General features: G+C 42.8%; 1 protein-coding gene across 2 annotated transcripts in view; it reads left to right on the forward strand.

The window, feature by feature from the left end:
* IQGAP2 (IQ motif containing GTPase activating protein 2) overlaps positions 1 to 20360 on the forward strand; it is a 121688-nt gene that overhangs the window by 22279 nt on the left and 79049 nt on the right. For both annotated transcript variants that reach the window (XM_081212622.1, XM_081212623.1), the window contains exon 2: positions 2320 to 2419. In XM_081212622.1, coding sequence (XP_081068748.1) covers positions 2320 to 2419 — 100 coding nt within the window. The remainder of the gene's footprint in view (positions 1 to 2319; positions 2420 to 20360) is intronic.

Below are 20360 nucleotides of genomic sequence, written 5' to 3' on the forward strand. Positions count from 1 at the left end.
GGATCTTGGTGGACCCCTTAATAATTTTTCTGCCTGTTGTAGCAATCGTATTGTTGCATTATTTTTGCATTAAAATGTGAATTCCAAGAATTCAGATCTTTATACAATAGAATTCTGTGTCTTCCTGACTCCTAATCCTCTCTCTACCCCTTTCTAATCACTTCCTCCCTCCCATCACTTCTGGTCCATCTCTGAGCAGCCGCTGCCGCCGTTCATGGTTGGTCTGTGCCTATTCTTCGACAGGCCGTGGGCCACCAGAATGAAATTTGCTGAACAATTTCAGAGAAACTGGGGCAAGGTTGAGGTGGTGCACAACTTGCTGGTGGCTACTGATGGCTGCAGAAGTCAACAAGTGGGTGGTTCCTTCTTCCTCTCATTCTTCTCTTCAAAACCAGGAGCCCACTTTGTGAGGAGGGATGTATACATTGCACAGTGTTGCTGTTTTGATCACCGTATACCAAACACTGCTCCTGGTTTGGGGGGCAGTGTTCTTTACCTGGAGGTCATATTGTAATGTTTGAGGGTTTATTGTGTTTTAAGGAGGAGGAGATGGTTTGGGAATATGGTCTTGCCAGTTATTGATTATGATGATGCTTTTGTTTTAATTGTAAGCTGATCTGATTGTGATTTCATTTTATAACATTTCAAAGGTGTTGTACCCTAGAATATGCCTGTGGAATTTGGGGTTGGGAACTGCTAACACTGAAAGTGGGACCCAGGCTCCTATGACATGCTGCCTTAACCTTGGCCTTGATTGTGGATGGGAGGAAAGAATAGCAGGAAAGTAGGGTTGGGGTTGAAACTTTCATTCCCTACCCTGCCCATCAAACTTAATGGACATTTTGTTTGTATGTTATAAATAGAAGAACCATTGTTTACACTCCTCCAATTCAATCTAACTTTCATACTGAGGCAACCCTACAGTAGTATTAAAAGTGCTTTTAAATTATAGAGGCAAAGCTCATGAAGCCTCCTTGTCTATGTATAATCTATAATCTGACAGTGTGGAGTCACAAAGATGTTATTTCAGGCAGAGACAAATGGATAACTGCTCAAAACATTCATGTAGCTTCCTCTCCTCTGCAATCATAAATTAGAAAGCCATATTGTTGTGTGTATTTGTGAAAGATTTTATCAAGTCCCACAAAAGTGAGTATATAATTTTACTTCCCAATTTCTGAATAGAAAAAAGGGATTAAAATAGTTTGAAACCTGTTTTAGATACATTCCGTGTGTATAGGTATAGTATGACTAAAGATAGCTGGATGATAGATAGATGATTGGGCTATCTATGATTTCCAGTATGCCTCTGAATACCATCCTGGGGAACGCAAGCAAGAGAGTTAAGTTGCACTCATGCCCTGCTTTGGGATTTCCAGAAGCATCTGGTTAGCCACTGTGGGAAAAGGATTCCTGGTTAGGTGGCCTTTGGTCTGATCCAGCAGGGCTTTTTAAAAAAAATCTTAGGGCAGAAGTGATTGCTTCTGGATGTGGATGTTCCATTTAGCAATGTGGCCAAAAACTAAATTCATTGGTAAAAATGCTTCCAAAGTTAGTAGCTTCAGATGGGTCCAGGAAATTAGCAGAACCGCATTATGCAGCTGAAAGTCAGAAGGCTACAGGGAATGGCAATGCTTTATACTCCTGTTATGTGGATGATCATTAGGTTTTGATGAGATCCTTCTATTTTTCTCCTAAAAGAAGCAAATTGGAATATGACTGAAAGTTGCATTATTTTACTACAATTTGAATCTCCAAATCTATCATTTCATGCTGCCCTTAAGTACCATTGCCCTTAAATATTTTATATTCTACTGTTTTGTAACTGAAGTTCATAATGTCCTCTTAATTGTTAGCCTTTGTTTACCATTCTACTTTTGAAATGCTGGTGGGGAAATAATATCTCACAGTTGTTCTTACTCAAGATTACTGCTTTTAAAAAGTGAATAAACAATATCTTTTAATGGGATGAGCATTCTTGAAATGATTAAGTATGTATCAACTATCTGTAGAATGTTGAAAGTACACTTTGCAAGTTTGTAAGCTTGTTTTGAAGCAACTGTTAATTTTGGGTGCAAAGTATTCACATTTTCAGGATCCTCTCTTCCTTCTTTTCATACTATATTTCTTTTAAAAAATATATATATGTTAAAATATACATTTGTTTAACAAACGGTAATTAAATGTATGCATTAAGTTAAAACTAATAATGTCCAATTTATAAAAAGCAATTGCACATATTTAACAAATCATTCCCTCCCCCAAGCTGTAATTGTTACTCTTCATTACGTGTAATTAGACATGATTTTGTATCTACAGCTATTGTGGATGATGCACGGCTTTCAGCGGAGGAAATGGATGAAAGGCGACGTCAGAATATCGCTTATGAGTACTTATGCCACCTAGAGGAAGCAAAAAGGTAATAATGACATTCCTTAAGTATATTAAAACCAACCTGTTGAGGCTTCTGTCTCAAAAATATAGCATGAATGACATGTTGGTGTGGTTTACTTATAGCACTAAACCAGCATTTTACTGTCCTGGTCCCAAGCCCCAGATGTGGTTTTGGGCAGCAAGCCCCTTCAGTCCCTGCCAGCACTGCCATGCATAGCATTAGGCTCACGTGCTCTGCCTTCCTGCTCCTCTGCCCACATGATACAACCTGAGTTTTATAAACCTCTATATAATGGGTGTGATTCATCTAAGGAATCCACCCTGTCAGTGGAAGTCCTGTGCAAAGGTTTCCTGCTTCTCCTCTCTCTGTGCCCCTGAAATTGGCCCTGTGGGGGTTGAGAGAACCCACAGAACAGCATGCAGTGGGCAGGTGGGGGATGATTCCATCTGGCAAGCGTATCTGCTTGCACAGATGGAATGTTCAATGTAGTGCCATGTTGAATTCCAGCCAGAGTCTCCAAATGAGTCCCTAAGACAGTCCTCATTTCCTATTTCCTTCTTGTATGGGGCTGATCCATTTCCATTGCATTATTAGTAGCTGAAACTTCTACATGATAACACTAGTTGGGATGGTTGGAACTTAATATGGCTGTATCATTTTTTATTATTGGCATTATAACTCTGCCATACTTACAGTGCATTTTCCCATGCTAATATTTTATTGGGGTTTTCATGGTAGCCATATGCAGAAACCGACATTTCTTTCCACTACGATTGCAAAATGTTTGTGGTAATGGCCCACTTAGACATCAACATGTGTGTAAAGTTAGTACTGTATTATGTTTGCTTCAGTGTGCATAGTTCCCTACTCAAAATTTAATTTATTTACTTTCCATTCTGTTTTTAAGTTGAAGAGAACCTCTTTCTCTACCCACTTTAAGTAGGGTTGCCATATTTTAAAGAGTGAAATTCTGGACAGAGCCTTTTTTTGGCAGAGTTGTTGAGCTTTTTTTTTGGGGGGGGGGAGTTATTGAACTACTGCCGACATGGGCTGCCATATGTATGGATTTCCCCGAACATTTTACCCATTTCTGCCTGGATACAGCTGATGACTGCAGTGCTTTCTTTTGAATATGAATAAAGGAACTTTGTATACATTTGTATAAGTTTATCTAGCTCTTAGACCACTTCTGTTCAATAATAATAATAATAATAATAATAATAATAATAATAATAATAATAATAATAATAATTTATTATTTATACCCCGCCCATCTGGCTGGGTTTCCCCAGCCACTCTGGGCGGCTTCCAAAAGAATATTAAAATACTATGGTACATCAAACATTAAAAGCTTCCCTAAACAGGGCTGCCTTCAGATGTCTTCTAAAAGTCTGGTAGTTGTTGTTCTCTTTGACATCTGGTGGGAGGGCATTCCACAGGGAGGGCGCCACTACCGAGAAGGCCCTCTGCCTGGTTCCCTGTAACTTGGCTTCTCGCAATGAGGGAACCGCCAGAAGGCCCTCGGTGCTGGACCTCAGTGTCCGGGTAGAACGATGGAGGTGGAGACGCTCCTTCAGGTATACTGGACCGAGGCCGTTTAGGGCTTTAAAGGTCAGCACCAACACTTTGAATTGTGCTCGGAAACGTACTGGGAGCCAATGTAAGTCTTTCAAGACCGGTGTTATATGGTCTCGGCGGCCGCTCCCAGTCACCAGTCTGGCTGCTGCATTCTGGATTAGTTGTAGTTTCCGGGTCACCTTCAAAGGTAGCCCCACATAGAGCGCATTGCAGTAGTCCAAGCGGGAGATAACCAGAGCATGCACCACTCTGGCGAGGCAGTCCGCGGGCAGATAGGGTCTCAGCCTACGTACCAGATGGAGCTGATACACAGCTGCCCTGGACACGGATTTAACCTGTGCCTCCATGGACAGCTGTGAGTCCAAAATGACTCCCAGGCTGCGCACCTGGTCCTTCAGGGGCACGGTTACCCCATTCAGGACCAGGGAATCCCCCACACCTGCCCGCCTCCTGTCCCCCAGAAACAGTACTTCTGTCTTGTCAGGATTCAATCTCAATCTGTTTGCCGCCATCCATCCTCCAACCGCCTCCAGACACTCACACAGGACTGTCACCGCCTTCACTGGTTCTGATTTGAAAGAAAGGTAGAGCTGGGTATCATCTGCATACTGATGAACACCCAGCCCAAACCCCCTGATGATCTCTCCCAGCGGCTGCATGTAGATGTTGAAAAGCATGGGGGAGAGGACAGAACCCTGAGGCACCCCACAAGTGAGAGCCCAGGGGTCTGAACACTCATCCCCCACCACCACTTTCTGAACACGGCCCAGGAGGAAGGAGCGGAACCACTGTATGACAGTGCCCCCAGCTCCCAGCCCCTCAAGACGGTCCAGAAGGATGTTATGGTCGATGGTATCAAACGCCGCTGAGAGATCCAGCAGAACTAGGAAACAGCTCTCACCTTTGTCCCTAGCCCGCCGGAGATCATCAACCAGTGCGACCAAGGCAGTTTCAGTCCCGTGATGAGGCCTGAATCCCGATTGGAAGGGATCCAAATGGTCCGCTTCTTCCAGGCGTGCCTGGAGTTGTTCAGCAACCACTCGCTCAATCACCTTGCCCAAGAATGGAAGATTTGAGACTGGGCGATAGTTGGCCATCGTGGCCGCATCTAAAGATGGTTTTTTAAGAAGCGGTTTAATAACCGCCTCTTTCAGCGGGTCTGGGAAGGCTCCCTCACGGAGGGAAGCATTCACCACCCCACGAAGCCCATCGCCCAGCCCTTCCCGGCTAGCTTTTATAAGCCAGGATGGGCAAGGATCAAGGAGACAGGTGGTTGGTTTCACTCGTCCAAGCAGCCTGTCCACATCCTCGGAGGTAACAGATTGGAATTGATCCCACTCAACTTGACTAGACAAAACTCTAGCACTCTCCCGCCCCGGCCCTGCTCCCACGGTGGCGTCTACCTCTTCCCGAATCTGAGCGACTTTATCTGCAAAAAACTTTGCAAAATCATTGCAGGAGATCATGTGGCCCGTACTGGGCCCCGATGTAGCAGGTGGTTCCGCTAAATTGCGGACCACCTGAAAAAGTCTCCTGCTGCTGTTTTCTGCAGATGCAATAGAGGCGGCGAAGAAAGCCTTCTTCGCCGTCGCTACCGCCACTTGGTAGGCTCGACACTGAGCTCTAACCTGTGTCCGGTCAGCTTCAGAATGGGTCGTCCGCCACCGGCGCTCTAGCCGTCTCAACGATTGTTTCATTGCCCTCAGATCCGTGGAAAACCACGGGGCTGTCCGGGCTCCATGCAATCGGAGAGGGCGCTTCGGAGCCAAACAGTCAATAGCCCTGGTTAACTCCACATTCCAGCGGGCCACCAGGGAATCAGCTGAAAGGCCATCAACATGGGATAAAGCATCCCCTACCACTCTCTGGAAACCATTTGGATCCATTAAGTGGCGGGGGCGGACCATCCGAATCGGTCCCACCTCCCTGCAGAGGGGAAGGGTCGCGGAGAAGTCAAGTTGCACCAGGAAGTGGTCTGACCATGGCACTTCTTTTGTTTCGCTTTTACTTAGTGTCAGAACACCAACAATAAAATAAAATAAAACTTATGAACGTGTTAAGTTCATTGTTCAGAAAAAAATCATTTTAAAAGTGTAAACATTGAGATTCCTTTGCTTCTGAAATGTCATAAACTGCTATTTGCATGCTTGGGAAGAATTGTTAAACAAGACTGACAGTTACTGTCCGCAGTAGCCCTATAGCTGCCAATTACATTGCCTTAAGATGTAATAAAGACTTACATTATATTTGAAGCTCCTCTTACTTTTTTGGTCTGCTTCCTATTCCTAGTACGGACTCAATAAGCTGCATTTCTTAAAAAACTCAGTTCTAGTATTAGGAGCACAGCATGAAGTAATTAGGAGAGTGTTATTGTGGACACTATCCAGTGAATGTCCACGAAACTCTTGCAGCAGCATCTCACTAGGCTAAAGCAGAGCTTCCCAAATTTGGGTCTCCAGCTGTTTTTGGACTACAGTTCTTATCGTCCTTGACCACTGGTCCTGTTAGCTAGGGATTGCTGGGTGATAACGCCAAGGCCTGGTGCCTCCCCCGCCAACGCAGCATCGCCCAGGATTCATCACTCTGGTCTCCTGTCATGCTGATGTGGCCCATATCCAGGGACCATGACCACACGATTAGCAGAGTTCAAAACAGAAGCTCAGCCTTGAGGAGTAACATCTAAGCCTAATTTATTGCAAAATAAATCAAACGTAACAGAACAAAGAAAACATGGCTTCTCTCTCTGTCTTTCTTCGTCGGAGAGAGAACTACAAAAGCAAAAGCTATACAGAGCGGAAACAGCGTATCTCAATTTCCTCTCACAAGACTCCAGTGCTGGAATGTAAACAGACATGTGACATGTAACAATCCCACACATCTGCAGCTTGGGAGGAATGGAATTCTCAACAGGGATGATGGGAGTTGAGTGGGACTTTGAATCCAGGACTGTTCTCTTATAAACAAGGTAAAAGCTAAAGAACCCCTGGATGGTTAAGTCCAGTCAAAGGCGAGTATGGGGTGCAGAGCTCATCTCGCTTTTCAGGCTGCGTTTCAGTCAGAGTTTGTCCACAGACAGCTTTCTGAGTCATGTGACCAGCAAGACTAAACTGCTACTTGAGCACGGAAGACTGTGACAAGTGCCAGTGCGCACGGAAATGCCACTGACTTTCCTGCTGCAGTGGTATGCTTTTGAACTGCAAGGTTGGCAGAAGCTGGGACAAAGCAACAGGAGCTCACCCCGTAATAGAATCTTAATTGGCAGTGGGTGTCCAGACCTTTGTCCTAAGACAAGATATTCTGTACCTAAAAGATTGCTTCATAAAAGCGTCTCCAACTTTCTTCTTAAACTAGTAAGAATATTCCAAAACATCACTAGATGCACTGAGCTGTTTTTAAATTGGGGAAAATTCTTCCTATTTTCACCTTCTGTGACAGACAATTCTTCTAGGTCTCCTATCAGTTCTTTCCAGTGTTTTGACATCCTCCTTGAATTGTGGCTGCTAAACTGAATGCAGTATTCTACCTTTTCAGCAGGGAAGTACTGCTATTGATCGCCATGCTTGCATCCAGAAATTTGACTGTGCATTTCAAAGTGCCTCAGTTAATTAATAAGCCAACGTGGGTGTGTGTTTGTACTTTCAGCTGCTTTGTAAATTCCTGTTAACATTCTTCTTGTATAGTGGGTTTAATGAGAGAATTTTTCTGGGCTGAATTTGAAAAGGGAACTGTGGTGTTAATGATGGTGCTCCTGTAAACAGTGCTGTCTGTTACATTTTTACATTTACTAAAGAATAGGAAAGCAGTCTTTAAACATAGCAAGCCGACTGTAACCTTGTGGGAATAAAATTTGATCTTAAAACACAATTTATTCCATTTCATAGAGGCTGGAGCGAAACATCTGCTGAAGGTGTAATTCAAATCAGAAATGGCTCGGTGCTATACTGTTTCCTCATAATTTACTGGTTTTAAAGTCAGTTCTCAAAAAGGTCACTTGAATAAAGTAAAGAAACCTCTAAAATTGCAGGGCAGAAAGTAATATTCTCAGGTGTTTTATAAAATGTCAGAAAAACCAACCACAAAACTGCAAAAGTACTATTGGCAGGCAAAAAATAATAATGAAATAAAGTAAAAGTCCAGGTGCTTGAAATGTGATTTATTCTATGCCCAAAGTGTTTCAGAACAGATCCATCCTCAGGGGGCATATTTTTAGCAACCATCCTATCCATGTGCATGTGCCACTGTTGAGACATAAGTAGCCTTATCTTATTTCAAGCACCTAGAGTTTCCTTGTCTTTTCTTGTTTATCAAGTGGCTTTTTAGCAAGCAGTTTTTAAAGTTGCCAGGGTAGTTTTGCTTCTTTCCTCTCACTCTTTTTATTAATAGAAGTATGGAATAGAAGGGTATAGCTTCGAGATATAGTGTTTTAAGTTTTAAATGTTCTTATTCTAAGGATCAATGCTACAGCAAATCCCCCCCCCCCAACTGCTTCCCTGAATGCTGTTTATTATGGGTTGGCATAACCGCACTGTATTTAAATCAACAACCATCTGCTCCCGTATTAAAATTTTTCTGCCTGAAGGTCTTCCTATCTGTACCATTGACCTTGTTTGCATGTCAAAGGTTTAAACCATAGGAAAGTTGAACACACAGCAGGCTGATGTATGCTGCTGAAATTGAGGGCACTTTGCTCCGCCTCCACTTCTGTTCCTGCCATGCTGCTGGGAGCTAAGTCAGGGCCTAGTTTAGTGTTATGTCTTATTTCCTCCAAACAAACTTTGAGCAATAGGCCAAGAAGAAAACTTGGTTGCAGTTCAAGGTTTGATGGAGAGAAATAAAATGTGAGGCCGGATTTGGACATAACGCTAAACAAAACCATGGTTTAGTTTAGCTTAAGCAGTGCTTTTTTCGGGAGGAGGGCATGGGGGACGCATACCCCTAAACATTTTGTGAATCTCAATTTGGCCTCATTGAGGGGCAGTATTTCAATATGAGCAGGAAAATGAGAGTACCCCTAAACATTTTTTTAAGAAAAAAAGCACTGGCTTTAACTATGGTTTAAAGTGATGTGTGAACTAGCTAAGCCAATGTCTTGCGCTCACTTACCTGATAACCAAAGAGTTGAGTGGTCTTGGTTGTAGTGCCGATGAAATCTCATGGACTTGGTGCCCCCTTTGTTGTCAGACCTGATTTTTTTTAATTATTATTTCAACGGCTTTTAATACTTTAGTTTTTCTGTTTGTTGCTTTTAATGAACTGCTTTACATTTATTAATAGTTTGTTTCATAGCTTTTTATTATAGTGTATGTGCTTTCTGTAAGTTGCTATGCCTGCTCTGTGAGAAGAAGAATAGGGTACAGATATTAAGCAACATCCTGTGCAGATCTTAGCAGAAATAATATTTTTGGAATAAGTGTGGCCTTTGTCTTTCGTGTGTTTGGGTGTTTGTTCAGAGTTGAGTTCCATCTGCATGAAACATTAGATTTGGTTCCTCCTGGGGCTGTAGCTCAGTGGTACAGCTTCTGCTTTGCATGCTGAACGTCTCAGATTCAATCCCCTACATCTCTAGCAAGGACTGGGAGAGACTCCTTGCCTGTAATTCTGTAGTGCCACTCCCAGGCAGTGTAGACAATACTGAACTAGATGGACTCAGGGTCTGACTCAGTATAAGGCAGCTTCCTGTGTTCCTACTAAGGATTTGAAAGACAGTGCTCCTAAACAGAATGCATGCTGTTAGCTGTATTTGGATGCAGGGGCAAACAAAGGCTTTGTGACACCCAGGGCGGGGCGTCGTTACATAGTGCGCATGTGTGATGTCGCTACATATGATGCATGTGCCGTACATAGCACCACTGCACATGCACTGTACATAGCGGTTTGCTGCCAGCGCAGCTCCATACGGACGGTGCTGGGATCCTCTGCTCATGGCTGCAGCTGCGAACGAAGGATCCTCTACATGCGGCTGCAGCGGCGATGGAGGGATCCCACCGCCGTCTGTACGGCAAACTGCTATGTACAGCGCATGTGCAGCGTCATTATATACAGTGCATGAGTGTGACGCCTCACATGCGCTGTACATAGTGGTTTGCCGCCAGCGCTGGGATCCTCCACATGCGGCTCCTGCGGCATGATGGCTGCTCGCGCCGCCGTGGCGGGGCGCCTTCTTGTCACCCCCGTAGACATGGAACTGGGAGCGCCCCCCCACCCCCCCATTGCGACGGCACTGTTTGGATGATGAGAGCATTTGCAATGTAAATAAATGTGTGGTGTTTGTCTTTCTACAGTGCTCTTCACTCTGTGTGTGTGTGTGTGTGTGTGTGTGTGTGTGTGTGTGTGTGTGTAAAAAACCTCTTCAAAACTCATTGTTGAGTGGTTATTATTGAACAACTTGCAACAGCAAGTGTTACAACTGATTTTTCTCTCTCCTCACCAATCATTAAAACATGTGAAACATTCTTAAGTACAATCTTATCAGGAGTAAGATTTGACTGTGCCCACTTAAAACTAGTTGAAACTAGGAATGCTGATAAGGTAATTGTAATGTAGCCGTGCAGTTCAACATCTCAAGTTTTATTGCAGTCCTAGCATTGCAAATGCAAACAATTGAAAACATAAGAGGAACTCTGTTGAACCAGACCAAAGGTTCATCTACTCTAGCATCCTGTTTCTCACAGTGCCCAACCAGATGCTTCCAGGAAGCCCACAAGCGGGGCTTGAAAGCAACTACAGTACTGTACCTTCTTCCACTGCTGCTCCCCTCTAGCTGCTGGGTTTCTGTAGTATTTCTGATTTCTGAACATGGGAGTGTCCCCAGAACCACCACGAAAAATAACCATTGATTGATCTATTCATCATACAGAGCCAAGTGTGGCATATAAAGTACATTTATATCCCAGCTTTTCTCCAAAGGGCTCAAGGTGGAGTGCAAACTTCTCCCTCTCTTCATTTTATCCTCATGACAACCGTGTGAAATAATGGGACTGCAAATTGTACGGACAGGGAAGGTTGCTCTGGTTGCTGTAGAGTGAGGCTATTTTGAGGCTTCTTAGGCCTACTAGTTCGCACAAACAGCAGATGAGGTTGCATAATGGTTCCTTGGTCTTAATACTTTCAGACTGCAGGTGGTGAAATTGCATGGTTGGATACTTCCCCAGGAGGAAAATTTGCTGCCCAGACAAAAATTATAGAGTAGTGAGGAGAAGACTAGGCGAGCTTAGGGATGTGCAGAGGTGATTTACAGTACAGCAGCAAGAATTCTGACTACCAATTGTTTAGCAATAATGTCAGAAAGGGGCCTTCCAAATTACGTTGGCCAGATCCTGCCAACCTAGCAGACATAACTGTGAGATCCATTCTGAAACTGAAAACAAAATTTTGAGCTAGCCATAGAATTCCGTAATCCCAGCCCTGCCATTATTTTGCACCTGGCTCTCGATTACTAAGGTTCTAGTAAAGACAGTAGCAGCAAAGGAGATCCTGCAAGCCTGAAATACAGGCAACTCCTGGTCATTGCGTGCTTGCGTAAAATCACATATAATTGGAACACCTGTTGAAAAAGCCTGTGAACACCCTGTTCTGACCCTTTTTATGATGTTGTTGGGTCTGCGTTCCTCACAATGCGTGGCTACACACATACCGGACACATCTCAAATGGTCGCTGCCTATATGCAAGTGCCTGGACTACTAATCACAGTGCCAATTTTGCATGCATGAGAGGCAGCAGTCCTCTAAAGCACACTGTGTTACATGACTGTATATTTGGGGACGCGAGTGGCGCTGTGGTCTAAACCACTGAGCCTCTTGGGCTTGCTGATCGGAAGATCGGCGGTTTGAATCCCCACGATGGAGTGAGCTTCCATTGCTCTGTCCCAGCTCCTGCCAACCTAGCAGTTCAAAAGCACGCCAGTGCAAGTAGATAAATAGGTACCACTGCAGCAGGAAGGTAAAGGGCATTTCCGTGAACTCTGGTTTCCATCACGGTGTTCCGTTGTGCCAGAACAACCTGGAATGCTGTTTGTGGACAAATGCCAGCTCCCTAGGCCTGAAAAGCAAGATGAAAGCCGCAACCCCATAGTCGCCTTTGACTGGACTTACCATTACCTTTTTTATATTTGAAGCAACATGAGGGGGAAATCACAGCTTTGACTAGATTGACTAGGGATTGGACTAGATGACTCTTGGGATCCCTTCCAATTCTGTGACTCTATGAGTAGTTTTTGAAATGAAAAGTAACATCCGGAGGCTGTGCAGAGGAGCAATAGGGTACTTGGGGATATGGGAATGGTAAGAGCAGGTGTTTTCCCACCAGTTGTATTTTCCACTTGAAATCACTACTCCCAATCTCTCCCTGGAACAGGGTTCTAGATTCATGTTTGCAAGAGTTCTAAGGTATATAGATTTCTACAAGCGGCTAAAACAATCTTGGAGAAGTGACTTTGAGCCTTCACAAGGTGCTGCTGATAGCCCTCATAGCTTTGTAAAGGGAGAATTTCTAAAATTCTAAGGTGTGTTGTGCTCTTTGGTGGTTCTTATGGTCAAGACCAACCTAGAGCTATTACTGGAACAAAAAGGTCAACCTGAACACTGCTGCTCTTCCTTCCCTTCCACTGTGCGAGAAACGTGCTATGTTGCTGCTGGCTCCACATTGAACTATGGTCTATGTTGAGCTGTGGGGGAGGGAAAGAAAACTCTTTTTATTTTATGTGTCTGTAAAGAGTCTTGGCTGTACAGAATAAGCTGCTTCATTTTTAGCACTTCTTCCCTCTACTTCCTCCACCCCATTCTGCTCTGTGTCCTTAGGCAGCAGACTTTGATCTGCTGCCGCTAAATAAATACATTTTTGTGTGTGATCTTTTGGTGACAGAGTCCTAATTTCAACATTTACTCCTGGTTCCTCAAGGTCAAAGTGCCATCACATGATTTATTAGTTACCAAAGGAATTCAGTGGGTAAGAGGTACAAATGGAGGGAAGAAACCACAGGAAGCTTACTGTGTAAAGTTGAATACTGTAATCGTTTTACTTTGAATACAAATAAACAGATGAACATGACTTAATTTCAAAATGCTTTCAAAATTGTACGTTGGAAATATTGCCATGTAGTTTTTTGGATTTGAATTCAGAATGTGGATTAACTTCTAGTGGTCAGCAGCGAGCAATTTACTCAATTGTATGAACATCTTTCAATTCATTGAGTAGCTCACTTGTGAGCCTTTTGAACATTTTAATCTCCTTGCAAATTGTCCTGCCATGTTTTCCACAGTTCTTGGCTTGTTGTTGGATGTGCTGTGAATCAACAAATATTTGTATTTTAAACAAGAATCTTGGGTCTGTGCATTTGCTGACATTCTTGCAAAATTTGTAAGCTTCTGGGGGAGAAAATTGCTTCTGCCTTGTGAGTTGATTGTTATGACCCAGAATTCACATCCAGGCAGAACTTGAAGCACTAGGTGTGGGGAGTTGGTGGTACTCCAGAGATGTTCTTGAACAAGATTCGAAGCCCACAAGTTCCCCATCCCTGACTTAGAAACATACTGTCCTAATCAGAGTGGCATCGGTTTTGAAGTTCTCACCTACTACTACAGTGCCCTGTTCTTTCTTCTTTCAAAGAGCCATTTCCTTCTTTCTCTCAACCCAAACACCTTTATTTTCTCTCTACCTCTTCACTGCCACCCCCACACCACATGAGCAATGCACAGATGTGTAGTCTTAAGAATTCAGAGAATCTCAGAGTTCAGAGAATCCCAGCATTGTTAACGTAGGAGCCTGGCCCTCTGGGAGAGCTGAAATTTAATGGCAAAAAAATGCTAAAAGTCTGGAAATGGGAGGCTAGTGCAAATGATCCAGAAATTCATTGTTCTTGAACTGTTGTCTCCAAGTCGACACAAGACTTAACAAGGGCTGATTCAAGGTTTTGTCTTGTTTTTTTCATCTAAGGTTAACAATTTAAGAATAAGTATATTGTGGCGTAATTACAGCATGTCCACCAACTTGAGCCTGGCATCCGTAGTGTTCTTGAAATGATATGGGAAGCCTGTTGATTTATGCAGTTTATAATTGTCCAAAGTATGTTAATTGCCGGCGGCTAAAAGAAGCAAACTAGGTCATGAAATTACCAGTGTGGGCATCGGTACTCGCCAAGCTGCCTGCCCTTGTTCTGCCACTTTCAGACCATGCAAGAAAATTAAACTCATTGCTAATATAATAAATCTTGCATAGTTTTTGGACAGTTTCTCTGTGAGTTGGTTACCAGAGGAACGCTTTTTCTTTCTTGATCTCTACTAGAGGTCATGAAGAAACTATGATAAAGAGTAGGCAGAGTTCAAAGTACATGCCTCTAATGAAGCGAAGCATATTCCTGTGAATATCATGACAATTGAAGAACTTGGCAAGCTTTCCCCAGTTATAAAGCTATGATTCCTGGAGTTAGCCTGGAATCATAAATGGCCCAGTCCTGGATTTGACTATGGTGCACTTCCAGTTCCATGTATTGAATTTTCCCTAACATGTTTTTCAGTTGTTGTGGCCTGAAGAAATGGACAGGACACTTGGAGCAGTGAGGCCAACCACATGTCTGCTCAATCTGTCCATCAATGTTCGGGAAATCTAGTAGGAGAGGATTGACTGGGTGGGTCCCTGACATGGTTCAAACATTTTTGAGAGGATTGTGTTCACTGCCTTGAAAGGGGTGGTGGAGAGCCCCCTCAGGAAGTGGACCTCCCTGAATCTAGAGCTTTTTAAATAACTGCCACCCACTCTCAATAATTCATTCCTGGGCAAGATGGTTCCTCTTGATCTCTCAGCACTTTTCGACGCTGTTGACCATGATGTCATGGAGAGAATCAAGGTTGGGAGTTGGAGGCACTGTATTACAGTAGATTTGCTCCTGTCTTGCAAGGTTGCTACCAAAAATTAGCATTAAGAGACTATTGCTCCAACCCCATGGTTTTGGGGCTGTGGGATTCTGTAGATGTATATTCTGTCTCCTATGCTATTCTGTATCCACATGAAACCATTTGGAGCTGTCATCTGGGGATTTGGAGAATAGTTTTATCACCATTCTCTCTCTCCATTCCATCTGAATTGGGATACACAGTAAAGGGGTTGCTCTGATGCCTAGTGGCAGAGATGGGCTGGATGGGTGGCCAAAACTGAGGTGAATCCTTGTGAGGTAGAAGTGGCCTCTGTGGTCATAGTTGCCTATATGCAGATTAGGCTGGTCCACCAGTTGCAGTTGTTTCTAGGTTGGCCTTCGTCGGTAATTCTCTAGTTCCCTTCCATCTGGACTACTACAGTACTCTTTGTGGGGCTACACTTGAAGCTGGTTTCTGGAAGCTGCAGTTAGTGCAGAACACAGCTGCTCAGTTGGTAAATGAGCATTCCAATGGGGGACTATGTTTCACCAGTACTGAGTGTGCTGCACTGGCTCTCAGTGAGCTACCTGGCCTAATGCAAGAAAATAGTGCTGGTGTGCGAAGCCCAGAATAACTTGGATCAAAGTACTTAGAGGATTGCCTACACCAAATAAACTATTTCAGACCTTGTAATTGGCAGGGGAAGTCCTGTTGGTAGTATCACTGATGTGTTACCTGACTGCGTAGTCTAGTGCAGCCCTGATGTAGTTATCTGCCTAAACCATATTTTGTGTGTCTTACCAGACTATTGAGAAAAGTTTAGCCCCTTGGTTCTCAGTGGCAGTGAATGTGGAATAAATATTCATAGGTCTCATGCAGCAGAAACAGCACATGGCTTGAGTTTGAACCCAGTGATTTTTTGCTTTTAGGTTGTCTTCAAAAGTTCAAAGCTCAGCATACTTGAAATGATTATGGTATGGTATCATATGTCAACACCAATACAGAAGGCTCATTTACTCTATGCATCAAGGGCCGCTCCCTGTTGGGAAAGCTAATCTTGCAGAATTCCTTATTTGCGCAAGTATTTATCTGCAATAGTTCTTGCTCAATACCTATATCCAGTCAGATGACAGACACAGAAGCCTTTCTCACTTTCTCATTATACTAGAACTTGGATGCTGGAATATGCAGATTAGATGAAAGGAGGCACGTCTGGAATTTGCTTCCACAAGATGTTGTAATGGCCACCATCTTGGATGGTTTTAAAACGATGTTAGACAAATTTGTGGTAGGTTGGAAGATAAAATTACAAAACACTACTAGCCATGATTGCTGCATGATGTAGCATTGATAAGGATCAGATGACTAAATGCTCCTCTGTATAAATAATAATAAGCTTCATCTAGAAACCAGTGTGTTGGTCAGAAGGGGGTCTAGTTTTCTTCCTGACAAGTTTATTTTCTGTGGAAATGTTTGTATGTATGGAGGAGCAATCAACCTATGGCTTTACTACCTCAGTGAGAAGTAGGCCTAATTAAGCTTGTTTAGCGCAGTGACATTTTATGAGATAGGGAAGTTCCTGGAGCAAATTTCACATTGGCCATGAACTTACTTGGCTGCTTTATGCCAGTCAAAGTTGTCATACTTCTTCATAAGCAATATGGAAATAATTGGGATAAGGGATATTTGTGAAGACCTGTTGTTGAACGCTCAGAATGCATTACATATATGCTAAGAAGTATTACATATTAATCTAAACTCATGATGTTTCTGTAGATCAAGGGTGGGGAATCACTTTTGACCCAGGGCTGCATTCTCTTCTAAGCCAGTGGCGGGTGAGGCCAGAAGGAAAAGTAGAGAAAGAAACAAATTTAATTTTACCTTTGGAAGGTATGCTTATTTCAATGCACACTCACACATCCATTGCCATTCAAGCAAGCAAGAATCATTAGTTGTTGTTAATCTCCTTCTATAGTTATATCTCAAGGCGATGTACAAAATATAATACAGTCATACCTCATGTTATGGACTCTTCAGGTTACGTGTTTTTGGGTTGCAGACAGCGGGAAATCCAGAAGTACCAGAACTCCGTTTCGCCACTTGTGCATGCGCAGAAGCGCCAAACCACACAGGTGCCTGCGCAGAAGAGGCACTTCAGGATGCGAACACTGAGGGTTGCGGGCATGCCTCCGTCACGGATTACATCCGCAACCCGAGGTTCCACTGTAAAAGCAAATAAAACAGTTAAAACACAACACAAAAAATACAAGTTTTTTAAAAAACAAACAAAATAGACACCAATGGCAGAGACCTATTCATACAACAGGAACAAAAATGTCTTCATTTGGTTCTGGAAAGTTCAGATAGTGGGCACCTTCTAAATCTCAAGGGGAATGTTGTTCCACAGAACTGGGGCAACTGAAAGCCCTGCTCCAAATGACTGTGGAACTGGCTTTTTATATCTTTGGAACTTTCAGGATAAGCTCTAGGCAGTGACCTACTGGGTACATAAGGGATAAGGTGGGTCAAGGAGACCATTCAAGGAGGGTGCAAAGCGAAGCTGGTGAGGGTTGTGGCTGGGCAGGAGGGAATGTCCCAAGGGCCAAATAGAAAGGCCCTCTTGACTGGAGGACTGCATTTGGTTCTGTATATACAAATATCATGTGTTGATTACTTTGTAGGTTAACTATATTTATATAGGTGACTAGAGTGTCTCCTGAAGAAAAGTAAAACTGGAGGAAGCACGGAAGGTTCATGCTGTCCCCTTCTCCTTGACTCTGAGTCGTGTACGGAGATGGGAGGTGGATGTGCTTCAGTTTTGAGAAAAGAATGTTATATCTTCCCAGGGGATGTCTTTCCTTCTACTGCACCCTCAAGTATGACTAGAAAGAGTGAGAGCACACCTGGCACTTTTGCTTCCTCATTTGCTGCTTCTTCTAAATGTCCAGGCAGGACTTTAATGGCTTTGTGAATGTGGTGGTGAGCAAAATGGTCATAAATCTTCTGACAGTGTATTTGGTGATTAGGTAAGAGAAAAAAGTTAATGTAGAAGAACCAGACAAGGTATAAGTTTTGCCAGAATACCTAAATACAGTTTCTAGAAGATGTCAATGGATTTGCTGGAGGACAGTGTTGTCTGTCTCTTCCTGTTCCCACTTTGATTGTAAATTCCATCTCTCCTTCATTCAATGGTACTGTCTGTGCTTGGAGTAGAAGCTTATTAGGTATAGTTAACTGAGAAGTGCTATACTCTACTCTCTTTCCTAGTGAAATTGGAAGTTATGTAAGAGAAGCAAATATAAAGACCTTGCTTGTGGAGTTGCATGAAATAATATTGTTGAATAATCTAACTTGGTATAGTTTTGTTTTGTTAACTAAACCCAAGACAATTTAGCGTGGTTCAAGTGATACTTCAGAGGAATTCATTATCACTTCTGGAATAAGAATTACATGTACAACTTACATGTTTACAGTGGAGCCACCATTAGAAATTTGTTATTTATTTTCTTCCTGCAAAATGTATCATAGTAATATGTGCCTATAAAACACACATAGAAGTTTGTCTAGTCTGTCATTCTCTCTCCAGAGTCTATTTTAATCTACAAAACCTCCCATTAGTCTTTGAAATATTGAAAAAGAAAACATCTATTTTGGCTTCCTGAACACAGGTTGAATATTTGCCTGGCAACTAGAAGAGAAATACCTAATTATAAGCTTGCAGAATTGATGGGGAAATCAAGTGTTCAAATATAGGGTTCATAATACTCTGTTTGCTTTAATTTCATAGTAAGACAGCAATTGAAACATTTATCACTTGCTACAGTTCCTGAAGAATGTGTGTCCTAACACCTACTAATGTAAACATTCAGGCCTGTAAATTGCTCCTACGCTTACAGAAAAATGTAGGAGTTGGAAGTTGAGAACTGAGATTTATTAAGTGGCTAGTATAGAAAGCTAATCAGAAGAGGTTTCAGAGTGTCAGCAAAGTACTGAGGACATTTTAAAGGTTCAGTTAATTTGATTGTGCATGCTATATAGACTGTGATTGTGAAATGGACACAGCTTTCTTTGATTTTCTCCTAAGGGAACATCTTTTAATTTCACCCACCCCCAGCCATTTTATCCTTTGTATTTGAATATACAAACTTATTTTAACAGGCAATAGCTTAAGAATGCATTGCTGCTTACCACCATCTTGAGATGCTGGTTTCCCTTTTCATTAGCCTTGTTCGTGTTAGAGGGGAAATTACACTGGATGTTCAACTACAGCTTTTTGCTTTCAGAAGATCAGGTCAGAAGTGTTGGGGCAATGGTAGAAGGTGAGAGAGGAATCTTGAATTGTCCACATTGGGTTTTGAACTTTGGTCCATGACATGTTTGTTTGCCATAAGCAATAGGAAAAATCCCTAGGGTGCCTCCCCCAGTTCCACAGAAAGAAAATGAATTAAAAGAGGGAAATTGAAAAAGTGGTTTCTGTGGCCCAGAGCTCCCCCTAAACGCACAGGCGCGTCCTGACACACACCATGAGAACAAGAAAAAGTCTGAGCAATGTACCTGCAGATGCAGCCACCACTCAGTCTTTTCAGAGTGTTGTCCATTTTTCTCTCCTGTCCTCGCCCTGTCTAGAATGGAAGGGAGGGGTGACTTTTGAAAGAGACTCAGCCTACATTTATCCCAATATTGGGATCTGGTTTTTCTAGTTGTCCAGTGCAGAAACACTTGAGGAAAAGGTGTTTTCTTGTTTTGAAAAATGTATGGTGAGAAAAGTGTCTGAGTTCAGTGTGTTTAGTGACATCACTTGGGCGCAAGAATGCTATATTTTAAAAAGTGGTTAAACGGTAGAAAGGGACTTGAGAACTTCTGCTCCCTATGGAAAGTAACCCTCCACCCACCAGCTTTATTCTCTTTTGCCTCATTGTGTACCCTTGAAAAAACAATTGTAGGAAACCTGTGTTTCTGGATTTGTTATGAGACACAGCACACCATTAGGCAGGCACAATATTTAGATGGATACAATTGCTATTGTCAGTAAATGCAAATGTTTACTATTTTCTAAACCAACATTTATCCCATTTCCCCAAGCTTCCATCACAGTGTCTTTGAAACACCACGCATCTCTGAGCTTAGATAGTGGGCATTGTACTTTGTGATCTTTTTTGCTAAGTAAAGTAAGCAATGGACACTTACTTCAGAGTATAAAGGGATTACTTGTTCTGATCACTTCAAAAGACCATTCCATAGATGCTTGTATCACTTCTTTTTTCCTTATTGGAAAGCAATGGGGGATGTAGATCACTCCATGTTTTGTTCTTTAAGAGGAGCCTTTGTAAATGACGCAAATCCTTCTGCTAATCAGCCCACCTGGGGACTGAAATTGGCAAAAGCAACAACTTGCAAATGTGGAATGCAAGCTACAGATGTGAGTTCCTTCAGTTAGGGACCCACATTTGTGCCCTGTTATACCTGCAAGTCTCTGTTGAACACCATCAATTTGGGACTAAATAGAGACTAGGATGATTACTGTATTATTATTTATTAA

The sequence above is a fragment of the Podarcis bocagei genome (assembly GCF_964188305.1).
Source record: "Podarcis bocagei genome assembly, chromosome: 11".
In the NCBI taxonomy this organism is placed as follows: domain Eukaryota; kingdom Metazoa; phylum Chordata; class Lepidosauria; order Squamata; family Lacertidae; genus Podarcis; species Podarcis bocagei.